The 15,397-nt window shown below is 43.7% G+C and overlaps 1 protein-coding gene across 1 annotated transcript; it reads left to right on the top strand.

Annotated features, from left to right (window-relative positions):
• The first annotated feature begins 1,776 nt into the window (after window positions 1-1,776).
• On the top strand, window positions 1,777-3,542 carry LOC121996587 (probable pectinesterase/pectinesterase inhibitor 21). Its single transcript, XM_042550601.1, has 2 exons — window positions 1,777-2,758; window positions 2,830-3,542. Exons 1-2 carry the CDS (start codon window positions 1,777-1,779, stop codon window positions 3,540-3,542), a joined length of 1,695 nt encoding a protein of 564 aa, XP_042406535.1.
• Window positions 3,543-15,397: the final 11,855 nt, after the last annotated feature.

Here is a 15,397-nt window from a genome sequence, read left to right as displayed (position 1 = left end):
TTAGGAACACAGGAAGTCGAGCGGAAGACGCACGGGAAGGGAGCCGACGAGCTCGGTGCGTCCGAAGGACGAGAGAGTTGCGGAAGAGTACTCCGGTGGGCGTGAAGAGCGTGCACGACGTTCGAGGGACGTTAAGCCAGGACGGAAGGCTGCTCGAGGAAGGCCAAAAATTGGGTTCGGGTGAGCCCTATTTTGGTTGGCCACAATCACCCAAAAGATCGGAGCATCGGAAGTCGCAACAAGCTGGAAACGAAGTCAAAGGAGCTGAGCTGCTAGCTTGGAGGCGCCTCCAACCTGACTGGAGGCGCCTCCAGCTTGAAGGCGCCTTCAACTAGGTTGAAGGCGCCTTCAGCCAGGCTGGAGGCGCCTTCAACCAGTCAAAGTGACCGTTTTGCGCATGGATACAGTTTTATCCGCTGACTCCCATGGAGGCGCCTTGGACCCTCGTTGGAGGCGCGTTGGAGCTTCGGGATAGAATTTCCAGGACCTATATAAAGGCCCCTGGAGCTAGGAATTCAACAACTCAAGCATTCAATCTGTAGTGTTTCCTAACAATAGTTCTGAGCTTTTGAAAGTGTAAAAGGCTTCTCCGCTTTCAGCAAAGGAGAGTTTCTTTTAGTGCGCTTCTACTGTCCTGGATTAACAACCTCCTTGGTTGTAACCAGGTTAATTCTTCTGTGTCTTTCTTTTATTGATTTATTATTTTGTTAACTATTGCACTAACTGAGTTGAAAGTACGAGGAGAGTATAGTTACTTTTTGTTTTCAGCAATTCACCCCCCTCTTGCCGGCACTCCGCTGCACCAACAATACCATGTTAAAAGAAGAATAGAAAGAAGATAAAATAGGAGAGTAATAATTAATCTTATTGTTTTTGTTGATATTTGCCCTCAAGACAATACAATATATAGGATTTAAACAAGTACTCGGTCAATTAACCAATTAATAAATAACAGAATAATTCTAAAAATTATTCTGAGAATTATTCTAATAATTATAACAGAATTATTAGAATAATCCTAAAACTAATTTGATTTGATTTATTGATTTGACCCGGTCAATTTTGGTAATTCTCTTTTATTTCTTTTAACTCGGTCACTGGCTGCAGGTAGCGTTGAACAGAGGACTTCTGAAGAATTGGTCAACATATAAGTCATCTCAGCACACCCCCTCCGGGTCATCGTGACTCGGTCAACATTCCATGCACCTCATCCGACGATCCGTCTGACTCAACTTCCGGACGGTATCAATATATAAAAAAAATGAGAAATAAAATTAATCGTGTGATGTTCCCTTATTACAAATATTACTAAGAAATAGAATTTAAAAATCATCTATACAATATCCTCCCAAGCAAAGTTGGTTCATCCATGAAACTCGACAAGTCGTTGACCAAAGTAATTCTTGTCAAAATTTAGGATGCCGAAGTAACCGTCGCCTGGAAAACTTGTTGTACGGCGCAGAGTAAAATTTGCTCTCCGATTTCTTACCAGCCGTCCGTTTCGGTTTGGTCTCGATGGCTCTCCCTTCTCGTTGCGCGCCGGCGCGCCCTCTTCATTCCTCACGACCACAAACCTCCCCTTCGTCCCTTCGCTATATAATGCCTCCGACTACTCCTTCTCCATCATCCTGCCTTCGGGGTCTTCCCCATTCCTTTCATCACCATCTCCAAATAAATCCCACATTCCGTTCTGCAGTAATCTCTTGATAGGAAGGGGACGATCGATCAATTAATTAGCAAAATTTAGATAGTTAACTAGTTGGAGAATACTTTATCATGGGGAAGGCCGTCGTTCTCGTAATATCTGCCGTCGTCCTCGTGGCCTGTGTTGCCACCGTCGGCGTCGTCACCGTTTCCAGCCGCAATGGCGACGATTCGTCTCAGCCGCAGGTGGCCGAGCTGTCCACCTCGCGGAAGAACATCAAGGAGTTCTGCCGGCCCACCGACTACCAGCAGACTTGTGAGACCACGTTGTCGTCTGTCGCCGGCGACAACACCGAGCCCAAGGACCTCGTCAATCTGGTGTTTAATGTCACCATTAACCACATCAAGCAGGCCTTCGACCACTCCTCCACGCTTCAGGAGGCTGCCAAGGACCCGCGCACCTCCGAGGCCCTCGCGAACTGCCGGGAACTGCTGGACTACGCTATCGACGACCTCCGTAACTCGGTCGACCATCTCGACGACTTCTCCATGGAGAAGATCGACAAGTTCATCGACGACCTCAAGGTGTGGATCAGTGCCACCATCACGTACCAGGAGACGTGCCTCGACGGGTTCCAGGACGCCGACACTGATGCCGCGGCATCCATGCGCAAGGCGCTTAACAGCTCCGCCGAGCTCACCAGCAACATTCTCGCCATCGTCACCAACTTCGGAGATGTACTAGACAAGTTCAACTTCGAGGGTTTCAATCGCAAGCTCCTTGCAGTCGATGGCGAGTCGTTCCCTTCTTGGGTCTCTGGCGGCAAGCGAAGGCTTCTTCAGTTGAGCCCGGCGGAGCTGAAGCCCGATTTTACAGTGGCCCAAGATGGCTCCGGCGACGTCAAGACCATCGGCGAGGCCTTGAAACTCGCTCCCAAGAACAGCACGACGAACGTGGTTATCTACATCAAGGAAGGAGTGTACAATGAGCTGGTCCAGGTCAACCGGAGCCATACCAACATAATGATGGTCGGCGATGGGCCTACCAAGACCAGGATCACCAGCAATCTCAACTTCATCGATGGCGTCAGCACCTTCAGAACTGCCACCGTTGGTATGCTTATAAATTCACACACAGTTAAAAACAAATATACCACGTACAATAAATACAAATTATCGATGCAGCTGTGATTGGAAATGGATTCATCGCCAAGGACCTATGGATCGAGAACTCAGCAGGGGCAGCAAAGCACCAGGCCGTGGCTCTGCGAGTGCAGTCCGACAGGTCAGTGTTCTACAACGTGAGGCTCGACGGATACCAGGACACCTTGTACGTCCACACCTATCGTCAGTTCTACCGCGAATGCACCATCACCGGCACCATCGATTTCATCTTCGGCGATTCCGCCTCCATCTTCCAGAACTGCCTCATCTTGGCCCGGAAGCCTCTGGACAACCAGCAGAACATCGTGACAGCTCAGGGGCGCAAGGACCGACGATCCGCCGGCGCAATCATCCTCCACAATTGCACCATCAGCGCTGACCCAGAATACTTCCCCTTCCGCAACAAGCTTCCCACCTTTTTGGGACGGCCATGGAAGGAGTACTCCAGGACCTTCGTGTTGCAGTCGCAGCTGGACGACCTGATCAACCCCCAGGGCTGGCTACCGTGGTTCGGTGACTTCGGCCTCAACACTTGCTTCTATACCGAGATCGACAACCGTGGCCCCGGCGCCGACAAGAGCCAGAGAGTCAAATGGAAAGGAGTGAAGAACGTCGATCTCGCCCACGCCCAAAAGTTCACCGTGGAGAAATTTATCCAGGGCAAGACCTGGCTTCCTCAGACGGGCGTACCGTTCATTCCCGGCCTCCTCCCTCCCTCAGGATCCCCCAATTAGTTACTCTTGCTCACTGATATGTATTGGCATTCATTCTTCTCCTCTGGAAATGTATTCATTCTTCTCCTCTGGAAATGTATGGATCTGTGAATTTTCAATGGAAATCTGATCTTGGATTTGGCGATTAAGTAATCATTTTCCTTTTTCCTTGTCGAAAACTGATCTGTTTTCATTCGAAGTAAACAGAGCCTTAGCCTTAGCAAGTGGAGAAAGACTGTGCTATTTGCCAATGCCTTGACAGGGTGTGGGTGAGAGCCTTTTGCCCCTCTAATTTTTTTTTTTTAATTTCTGTTCCGATTTAAGATCCACGTGTGAATCATAGCTGCCTTCGAGATTGGCGGGTTCTATTGGTTTGGTTGTGAGTGAGCTCTATAATTCTACAAAATTTAACGAGTACACTCAAGTCAGGCCTTTGCGAGCGGGAGCAGAGGAGAGAGGAGAGAGGAGAGAGGAGAAAAAGGTCGAAGAAAAATTTAAATTTCTTATGTGTGTACCTGTGTTCGTGGGAGCAGACTATCAGTTATACTATCTCCTTGGTGGGAAAAACGTTGACCACTTGTCTCCTCTAGAAGTTGAGTAGGTAGATGGCCAACGAGGTGACAAAAATATTGATAAGAGGAAGAATTTTGAGCCAAAAACTGCGTACTGGAGCTAGGAGCTACGCATCATCCTACAGATAAAGTCAACGAGAGTCGTAGAGTAAGAATCAATGAGAAATCTTTCGATTCTTAAATCAGAATAATAGTTGAGTAAAAAAATAAAGATGATGATGACCAGTAAAATAATAAAAGTGGATATATATATATATCTATATATATATATATATATATATATATATATATATATAGATATATATATATATATATATATATATATATATATATATATATATATATATGTGCGTATGTATATCTGGTCAATGGAGAAAATCTTTTTTTATACTATCTCTTACCTTCGCAATAATTAAGTGGCATAGAATGTCTGACCTTAAAATATGTCGAATGGTGGAAAATATAAGACAACCTTCCTCTAGGTAGAGGAAGGTTTTATTGTGTGTATATTTAAGTAATGAAATATTCTTTGATAAGTAACTATTATGTCTGACAGGTTGTTGCAATTCTTTGACAATGTTATCTCCTAAAGGGAGTCAGATCGACTTGAATCCGATCGGGTTTAAGCTAAGAATAATGCTCATGTGCAGAATGAGGAGCTAAGCTCTGTAGATCTAATCGGCTATGTGGCCGCTCAGGTTTATGTTGGGAGCCTTATTCAAAAAGAGTGAGGAGTTGAGCCCTGCAAATCCGGCAGGTCTATGTCCGCCTGAGTTTATGTTGGGAACCCCATTCACGAAGAGTGAGGAGTTTAGCCCTGTAGATTCGGTCGGCTCTATGTCCGCCCGAGTTTATGTTAGAAATCATGCTCATGAGTGGGGGAGTTAAGCCCCATAGATGTGGTCAGCTTTGCATCCGCCCGGGTTTATGCTGGGATTCTTGTTCATGAGGAGTGAGGAGCTGAGTCTCATAGATCCCGCTGGCTCTGTGTCCGCCCAAGTTTATGCTAGGTGCCCCACTCATGAGGAGTGAGGAACTGAGCCTTGTAGATCTAGTCGGCTCTGTGTCCACCCGGGTTTATGCTAGGAGTCTTGTTCATGAAGAGTGAGGAGCTGAACCATGTAGATCATACTGGCTCTGTGTCTACCCAGGTTTATGCTAGGATCCTTGCTCATAAGGAGTGAGGAATTGAGTCCCGTAAATCCAGCCAACTCTGTGTCCACCTAGGTTTATGCTAGGAGTTCTGCTCAAGAGGAGTGAGGAGTTGAGCCACATAGATCTGGTTGGCACTTTGTCTACCTCGATTTATGTTAGAGGTCCTACTCATGAGAGGAGGTTTATTAGGATACGTACACTTTGACTTTGGCTATCTCCTCACCTTGACTTTGATTGCCACCCCACATTACCTTCGGGGTCACTCATAACACGACGTATCACAAGCCTCCCTTTCAAATCTAGTCGAAGGAGACATGCATCTGACTTACTAGATAACATATAGTAAGATTGAATTTCTCCCGATCACAAACTTAGACCGTTGGGCCCGCTGCATAATATTGAACGAGTAGTTATGGCGAGACCGAGCATGTAGCAGTAACCATGCTGAGCGAGTAGTGAAAACGATATCGAGTGAGCGACTATATGTAAGGGATGCCGAGAGGGCTGTGATATGTGAGTGCCAAGCAGATAGCAATATGTAAGAAATACCGAGTGGGTGGCGATATTTAAGGGAAGCCTAGGGTGCAGTGATATGTGAGTGCGGGCGACGATATGTAAGGAATGTCGAGTGGACGACGATATGTAAGAGATGTTGAGCGGGTAGCGATTGATGATGAGTGTCGATCGGGTGGGAGCCATGCCCGCGTGAATTGCTATTCGGAGCCCTGTCCAAATGAATGAGTGCTGGGAGTCATGCCCATATGAATTGCTATTGGGAGCCCTGCCCAAGTGAATGAGTGTTGGGAGTCATGCCCAAGTGAATTGATAGGAGTCATGCCCAAGTGAATATGGAATAGCCGACCAGATCGTCGTTGGGCATGTGCCATGCACACTTATAACTTATAGTTGAGGCGAGAGTTTGGGATGGTTGGTCGATTGGTCATTGGGCTTGTGAGTCATGCACACTTATAACTCACAGCTGATGCGAGAGTCTGGAATAGACTGCCGAATGGTCGTTCGATGCGTGAGTCATGCACGCTTATAACTCACAACCGGGATGAGAGTCTAGGACAGCTGATCGAATGGTCATTAGGCACGTGCGCCATGCACACTTATAATTTACAATTAGGGCGAGAGTTTGGGATAGCCAACCGGATGGTCATTGGGTGTGTGAGTCATGTACTCTTATTACTCATAGTTGGGGCAAGAGTTTGGGACAGTCGACAAGATGATCGTTGAGCGTGTGAGCCATGCACCCTTATAACTCGCAGTAGGGGTGAGAGTCTAGGATAGCTTACCGAATGGTCGTTGTGAGCATGAGTCATGTATGCTTATAACTCATAACTTAGACGAGAGTTTAGGACAACTAATCAGATGGTCGTTGGCCGTGTGAGTCATGCACGCTTATAACTCGCAATTGGGACGAGAGTCTGGGACATAGGCACGAGAGCAAGCTCGCTTATAACTCGGTCGGGCAGTGCAAGAGTGTAGGACATTGGCGTAAAAGCAAGCTCGCTTATAACTCAGTCGGACAGTGCGAGAGTCTGGGACATAGGCGCAAGAGCAAACTTGCTTATAACTCGGTTGGACGGTGCGAGAGTCTAGGACATAAGCACAAGAGCAAGCTCGCTTGTAATTTGGTCAGGTGATGTGAGAGTCTGGGACATATGCACGAGAGCAAACTCGCTTATAACTCAGTCAGACGACACAAGAGTCTGGGATAGGCATGAGAGCAAACTTGCTTATAACTCCGGCGGGCAGTGCAAGATTCTAGGACATAGGCGCAAGAGCAAGCTCACTTATAACTCGGTTGGGTGGCGTGAGAGTCTGAGACATAGGCGTGAGGCCAAGCTTTCTTATAACTCGGTCGAACGGTGTGAGAGCCTGAGACATAGGCGGGACAGCAAGCTCACTTATAACTTGGTTGGACGATGCAAGAGTCTGGAACTTGGAACCCTAATGCCTTGGATTTTGGAGGCATGGTATATGACCCAAATGCCTTAGAGATTAGAGGCACAGTGTATGACTCAAATGTCTTAGAGATTGGAGGTACGGTGTATGACCCGAATGAGATTACAGGCACGGTGTATGACCCGAATGAGATTGGAGGCATGGTATATAACCCAAATGCCGGTTTGGTCTGAACTTCCTACTTGATAAAGAGATATTTTAGAATTTGAATTCTAAAATTCAAGTTCATACTTATCTTGAGATGGTTTGAGCCGATAATCTCAAATTGCCAAGTAGAGATGGATAAGATTCTACGCCAAATCTGAAGAGTGGCAGATCGACCAAGAAGATTGGTGGGTCGATCAGGAAGAGTGGCGGATTGGCCAAGAAGAGTGGCTGATCAACCTTGAAAATTTGATCGTTTAAGTTGCAGATCGGATGTTTGTGTTGGTCCCTTGGAGGCTGGCAAGAGGGGGTGAATTACCCTGTACAAAAAATTAACACCCTTCTCAAACTTTACAACTTAATTAAAACTAACACTTGCATAAATATAATTTAAACGACTAATTAAAGAGAGAAAGAGACACAGAGGTTTTACTTGGTTTGCAATCAGAAGATTGCTAATTCAAGATGTTGAAAGCCCACTAAAGTTTCCTTTAGACGGAGAAGCCTCTTACAACAGTCAAAGCACACAATTACAAAGCTAAACTCAAATAGAATTGATTACAAGTGTTGTTTTTAGCTTTTGGAATCAGAGCTATATTTATAACCTTGATCGGGGTGCCTAGAAGGGTTCCAGGCATTTGAACATGGATAGAATTTTATCCGTGTTGCACTGGATCACAACAGCGCTCATTTTGATAAGTTTTCTCGTCTGGATGCTCGGACCGGGTTGAACCGGCCTGCGACGGCGAGCTCACACCCGGGGCCGCCATGGCTGCCTCGGGTGATCCAAGCGCCCAAACCAGGGTCAACTCATAGTTGACTTCCTATCCGGGTCTTCCACTCTAGCTCCACTCCGAGTGATTTCAGTCATCCGGAATAGGGCTCACCCAAACCCATTTTTCATCCTTCTCGAACAACCTTTCGGTCCTGCTTCTCATCCCTCAGAACCGCTACGTGCTTTCTTCTTGTCCGCCAGCATACTCTTCCGCAGTGCCTCCTCCCTAGGACGCACGGAGCCGGTTGACTCTCTCCCATGCTGTCTTTCTCGCTAGCTGCGTCTTTTGCATGACTTCTTATGCTCCTAAGCTCCTGCACACTTAGAAACAAGGACCAAACCACAACGGGACCTAACTTGACTTAGTTGATCATATCAAAATTACCATGGGGTACTTACAATCTCTCTTTTTTTTATGTGAGCAACCCAAGTTAAGTTAGGGTTAACAAAAAACAAATAATAGAAAACTAACAAGTACATATTTTGCATTTAATAAAAATATGCAAACAAATGTACACTCCTCCTAGACTTAACCTCTAGTTTTCCCCTTTGATCACATTAAAAATAGAGTATTCCATGAAAATAACTCGAAAAAAGTGTAAAAAGGAGTCTAAGGGATAAAAATAAGTTGACTAACATCCAAAAAAGAAGTCATTAAGTTTAAATTTTGAAAATTTGAATTTTTATAACTTATAAACCATTATTTTTAAAAAAAAAACTTTTAAAACTATTTTTAATTTAAAAAATTTTATAGTAGTAAAGCAGACATAACCAAGGCTATAATAAAATTTTCATGAAATTATGAATTTGATTTAAACAGTAATAAATTTTCTTCTACATAAGTTGAATTATCAAAAGAAATTCTTAAAAATAGTTTTAAGTTTGAAAATTTTGAAAAAACTTCTAAGTATGTATTATAGAAAGTATCTTTGCAAATAAAATAAATTTTCAAAAAATAATTTTTTAAGAATTTTTAATATTAAAACTTTTTATTTGGATAAATAATTTATAGAAAATTCACCAATAGTTAAAAAATTTCATAAAAAATTTCTTAGATAGAGAAAATGATAATGTTTTACAAAAATATAAATTTTGTGGAAATTAACTCGGTGAAATAATTTTAAATTAAAAATACAAATTTTGTTAAAAAATTCATAGAAAAATAATACAAAGGTTAAAAAATTTAAAAATTTTTCTATAGATGAGTAATGAAATACAAAGGTTAAATTAATTTTTAACATAAATTATGCAAAAAAATTATTTAATCAATTCTAAGTAAGAAAAAAATATTCAATCAATTCAAATGTAAGACATGCATAAAAATTTAATCCAAGTATGATTTTGAAACCCACAATATGTTCCTTCCTACTGGATTAATTAACAAAATTTTAGGAATATATTTTGGTGACAACTTTCTAACTTGGCCTTTATGATATCTAAAACATAAATTTAGTCCTGAATTATTTCTAAAATTTGAAGGAATAAAAGTTAAACATGCAGAATTTTTCAAATTTTGTATTTGTTCTTTTAAATTTTCATTTTTTATTTTTAGTTTGTCGAAATCCTCCAATCGACAAGATGTTGCTAGAATTCCTTTTAAATTATTATTTTATTTTAATAATTTTTATTCTTTATTTCTAATTTGTAAGAACTTTTTGACAATATTTTTTATAAATTTAGACAATTTATCTGGAGGTAGAGATTGTACCTAACTTACCTTGTCGATCTCAGACGTTCCTCCTGAAGAGTTGATTTCCTCCGACGTTGCTCCCCCTTTATCGATACTCTTGATGCTCATTTCTGATGAGCTTGTTTCATCACCTTCTTCGTGACTTGCCATCAGTGCAAGTCAGGCGTAGGTTTCGATTTCTGATTCTGATGAAGTTTCGTCTCGTGTCGTCTTTAGGTTCTTGTACCTTTTTTGGGTCGCTTGGGTGACTTTTTTATCTTTTTCCTTATCCTTGTTCTTGTTCTTCAATTTTGGACAATTGTCTTTGACGTGTCTTTCTTCATTGCAGTGGTAGCATCTTACCTTTCTTTTCCTTCTATTACCCTGTACTTGATTAAACTTATTAGTTTTAATAATTTTTTTGAATTTTCTTACCATAAAAGATCATTTCATCATAATCGAGAGTCGTTTCGGATTCTGATTCATCCATTTTTACCCTTAAGGTAATGTTGTACTTTGACTCCTTCTTCAGATCTACACATCTAGTTTCATGCACTTCAAGTGTAGAAAATAATTCTTCTAATGTACTTACTTCTAGATCCTTAGAATCTACTAAGGTTGACCATTCAGGATTCCTAGGAAATACGTTAGGTGCGTACCTTAGTGAATCTCGATTGGTTACCTTTTCTCCGAGATTCGTGAGTCCGATGATGAGTTCCTTGTGTTGGACCCCGTGGTAGTTTTGATGTGATCAACCAAGTTGGTTAGGTCCTGCTGTATTTGATCCCTGTGTCTGAGTGTGCAGGAGCTTAGGAACACAGGAAGTCGAGCGGAAGACGCAGCTAGCGAGAAGGACGGCACGGGAAGGGAGCCGACGGGCTCGGTGCGTTCGAAGGACGAGAGAGCTGCGGAAGAGTACTCCGGTGGGCGTGAAGAGCATGCGCGGCGTTCGAGGGACGTGAAGCCGGGACGGAAGGCTGCTCGAGGAGAAGGCCGGAAATTGGGTTCGGGTGAGCCCTATTTCGGTTGGCCGAAATCACCCAAATAAATGGAGCTTCGGAAGACAAAGTGAAGAAGAAAATGAGTCAAATGAGGCTGGAAGTTACTGTAGCAGAAATTACTGTAGCAGGAACCTTGAAGGCGCCTTGAATGGATTGTTTAAGGCGCCTTGAGCAGGCCAGTTTGACCATTTGCGCTGCGGATAAAGTTTTATCCGCAGATTGAGTTGGAGGCGCCTTAAACCCTGTTGGAGGTGTCTTGGACTCTCGGGATAAGATTTCCAGGGCCTATATAAAGGCCCCTGGAGCTAGGAATTCAACAACAACTCAAGCATTCAATCTGTAGTGTTTCCTAGCAATAGTTCTGAGCTTTTGAAAGTGTAAAAAAACTTCTCCGCCTTCAGCAAAGGAGAGTTTCTTTTAGTGCGCTTCTACTGCCCTGGATTAACAACCTCCTTGGTTGTAACCAGGTTAATTCCTGAGTCTCTTTTTATTGATTTATTATTTTGTTAACTATTACATTAACTGAGTTGAAAGTACGAGGAGGGTATAGTTACTTTTTGTTTACAGCAATTCACCCCCCTCTTGCCGGCCTCCGCTGCACCAACACCTTGATCCTTGAGTGAAGATGTGCGACAGTTTCACCTTCTTCTAACTGAAGGTTACTGATTTGGTTCTGAAGTAGGTCTCATCTCGTGAGTTTGGCTTCAGACGTACTTTCGTATAGCTCCAAGAACTTCTCCCAAAGCTCATTTGCTCATTCGTAGGCACTGATTATGTTGACTTCTTATGTAGGTAGCACTCTCAGTAGATGAAATTCGGCTCATCCATTTGCTATGAAATCTACTTGCTGTTTCTTGGTCCATTGATATTCTTCTTTGTCTTTTGGAGCTACAAAATCATATTTTAATATTAGTAATAAATCAAAATCCATTTTTAAGAATACCTCTATCTTTCTTTTCCAAATCGTGAACTCCCCGTCGAACTTCGGTGGATAGATACTTGGCCCAACCATTTCTTATGCTTCGGTCGGTGGTTAGTTCTTCTGAAGTGTTCTGACTCTGATACCACTTGTTGGTCCCTTGGAGGGCGGTAAGAGGGGGTGAATTGCCCTGCACAAAAAATGAACACCCTTCTTGAACTTTACAGCTTAATTAAAACTAATACTTGCATAAATAGAATTTAAACAACTAATTAAAGAGAGAAAGAGACACAAAGGTTTTACTTGGTTTGCAATCAGAAGATTACTAATCCAAGACGTTAAAAGCTTACTAAAGTCTCCTTCAAATAGAGGAGCCTCTTACAACAGTCAAAGCACATAATTACAAAGCTAAATTCAAATAGAATTGATTACAAGTGTTATTTTTAGCTTCTGGGATCAGGGATGTATTTATAGCCATAATCGGGGCACCTGGAAGGGTTCCAGGAGTCAAGACATGGATAGAATTTTATCCATGTCGCACTGGATTGTGATAGTGAGCATTTCAATAAGTTTTCTGGTTCAGGCGCCCATCCCTAGCTGAACCAGCCCCCGACCGCGGGCTCACACCTGGGGCGCCTGGACCAGGTTTGGGCGCCTGGAGTCCGGGTGCCCAGAATAAATCTGGGTACCCGGACTAGAGTCAACTCAGAGTTGACTTTCTATCCAGGTCTTCCGCTCCGGGTGATTTCGATTATCTGGAATAGGGCTCATCCGAACTCATTTTTCGATCATCTCAAGCAACCTTCCGCTTCGGCTTCTCGTCCCTCGGAACCGCCACGCGCTTCCTTATCATCTCCTAGCATACTCTTCCACAGCGCCTCGTCCCTCGGATGCACCGATCCCGTCGACTCTCTCTTATATTGTCTTCTCGTTAGCTGTGTCTTTTGCTCGACTTCTTGTGCTTCTACGCTCTTGTACAATTAGACACAAGGATCAAACTACAACAGCATCTAACTTGACTTGGTTGATTAGATCAAAACTATCATGGGGTACTTATAGTTGGGTCTGAGCATCATTTAAGATCTTTTATTCAATTCTCCTGACTATTCTATTCTATGGTGCATCTTGACATATTGATGGCATTCACTGGTAGAATGATGATGGGATTAATGGTAAGTGCAATATCGAGATTACCCCTAGAGGGGTTCAACAAAAGAGGTATGAATGACCTTAATGTGTTGTACTGTTCTTGCCTCTCAAACCAGCGAAAGATTTGGTCGAGAGTCTCTAGAGCATACTGGAGGTGGCAATGGTCTTCGATCGGTTTGGTTGGTCAGGGCTAGGGCAGTCACCTCCTTTCAAGAGTCCTAGGCTTCCTCTATATTAATGTATTTGACCGCCTTCTCCTACAGATCGTCAAAGTCTTTTGTGGGCTTTCTAATAAGGGTTCGAAAGAATTCTCCTTCTAATATGCCTTGAGAGAAGGCACTTATCAATATTTCAGAAGTGCTGAACGGAACATCTAGCGTCACTTGGTTGAATCCCTTGATGCATGCTCGCAGGGATTCCTTGGTCCCTTGCTTGAGCATGAATAGACTCAAACCGGTCTTTTGATACCTCCTGCTGTTAGCAAAGTGGTGCAGGAAGGTTTTGTTGGATCAAGATGCATTAGAGGGGGGGGGGAGTGAATAGCGCTTGTGGCTTTCACTTATCGTAATCGAAAAACGTTCGAGAGTTAAGCAGTGGAATAAGAAAACACAACACAGAAGGACCCAAGTATTTACTTGGTTCGGAGCCTAGGGCGACTCCTACTCCAAGGTCCATGCTCGTTGAGCGTTTATTTTGGGTAACAACTATATTGCGCAAAAGGTTACAAGAGTATTACAATTTAATAGTATTAAAAAATCTATACTGACAACAAGAATTGAAGATTCGCAGCTTCGAGTCGTTGGGGACTTGTCGTAGCTTAGCCGGGTCATTTCTTGAGCAGCACACGAAGGATGAATCATTTAGAAATTGATATCTCAAGCTGTTGGTTGAAACCTCTATAAAAGGGCTATTGAAGGCGCCTCAAAGCCCCCTTGAGGGCGCCTCCATCACAGCCGAATCAGCCGCGTGGATAAGCCCAGACCCCGTCGTCGCTCATCCACTTGAAGGCACCTCCATGCTCCTTGAGGGCACCTTCAAGGTTGTCCGAGGTGCCTCAAGCCTCCATGAGGGCGCCTCCAACTCCGCAGCATGCACACTCTAGCCTTTGCACCCGAGGTGCCTCCAAGCTCTATGAGGGTGTTGGATCACGGCAGCCGGCTAGAAGGGGGGTTGAATAGCCTGTAAAAAAAAAAACTTGGTTACAACCGGCGAGGTTGTTAATCCAAGGAAGATGTCACACTAGAATATCTCCTTCAGGCGGAGAAGCCTCTTATAGCAATGAAAGCACAAAAAGAAAGAAGCTAAACTCTAAAAGAAGCACACAAGTGTTGGAATTACAATTTCTAAGATGATGAAAAGCTTCTGGACCAAGGCTATATTTATAGCCTTGGTCGGGGCGCCCCGAAGAGGTTCCGGGCGCCCTGTGGGATAAAACTTTATCCCCCAATGTTTAGATCGCGATTGACATGATCAGGTCAAAAAGTCAACTCCGGGCGTCCCTGACAGTTCCGGGCATCCCGGATAGTTCCGGGCATCCCGGACAGTTCTGGGCACCCCGACTGGGAAAGTCAACCCCGTTGACCTTTTTCAGCCCGGGTCTTCTACTTCGGCTCCATTTGCCTCAGTCCGAGTCTTCCGCTCGCTTGGGTGATCTCTGCCATTCGGAATAGGGCTCACCTGAACCCAACTTCCGGTCTTCTCGAGCAAGCTTCCACTCCGGCTTCTCATCCCTTGGAATCACCGTGTGCTTCCTTCTCGTCCGCCAGTGTACTCATCCTCAGTCTTCGTCCCTCGGTCGCACCCCATGCCAACCTTCTCGCTAGCTGCGTCTCATGCTCCTCGAGCAGTCTTCCGCTCCGGCTTCTCGTTCCTCGGAACCACCGCACGCTTCCTTCTCGTCCGCTGGTGTACTCTTCCACAGCGCATCATCTCTCGGACGCACCACGTGCCGTCCTTCTCACTAGCTGCGTCTTCCACTCGACTACCTATACTCCTAATGTTGGTTAGTCCTAGGAAAACGTACCGGTTCCACTGTACAAAAATTTTTGTACAAGTGTCGAACCTTTCCTTAAATAACCTATTGTGTTCTTTAGAAGTTAAATTAGGAATCGCAGATGGAACTTAACATCATTGATTCCAAATTTAACTTATCTGTTCTTAATGGTTTAGATTTGAATCGCAAGCGGAACTTAACATTATTGATTTAAATCCACCTATGTTATTAATTCCATTAAATATTAATTTCCAAAATTGGCTTCCAGGACTGCATGGCGAGACACATGACCTTCTTGGATATGGGAGCAACCACCACCGCCTAGATAAAGCCTTTTAAGGAAAGCTAATATTTAATTTCCTTAAATAACTCTAGGTTAACCAAAAAGAACAATCGAATCACAAATTCGAAAAAGAAGAAAACACAAACTCGAAAAACAAATTCGAAAAACTAGATCTAATGCCTCTTGTGTTTGGAATTCTTACAAAAAGAAATAACTAGCATGATGCGGAAAACAATTGCTAATTA

The sequence above is a fragment of the Zingiber officinale genome, chromosome 1A (genome assembly GCF_018446385.1).
Source record: "Zingiber officinale cultivar Zhangliang chromosome 1A, Zo_v1.1, whole genome shotgun sequence".
NCBI lineage: Eukaryota > Viridiplantae > Streptophyta > Magnoliopsida > Zingiberales > Zingiberaceae > Zingiber > Zingiber officinale.
Note: the sequence above shows the minus strand (reverse complement) of the source record. Positions and strands in the feature narration are given on the sequence as shown.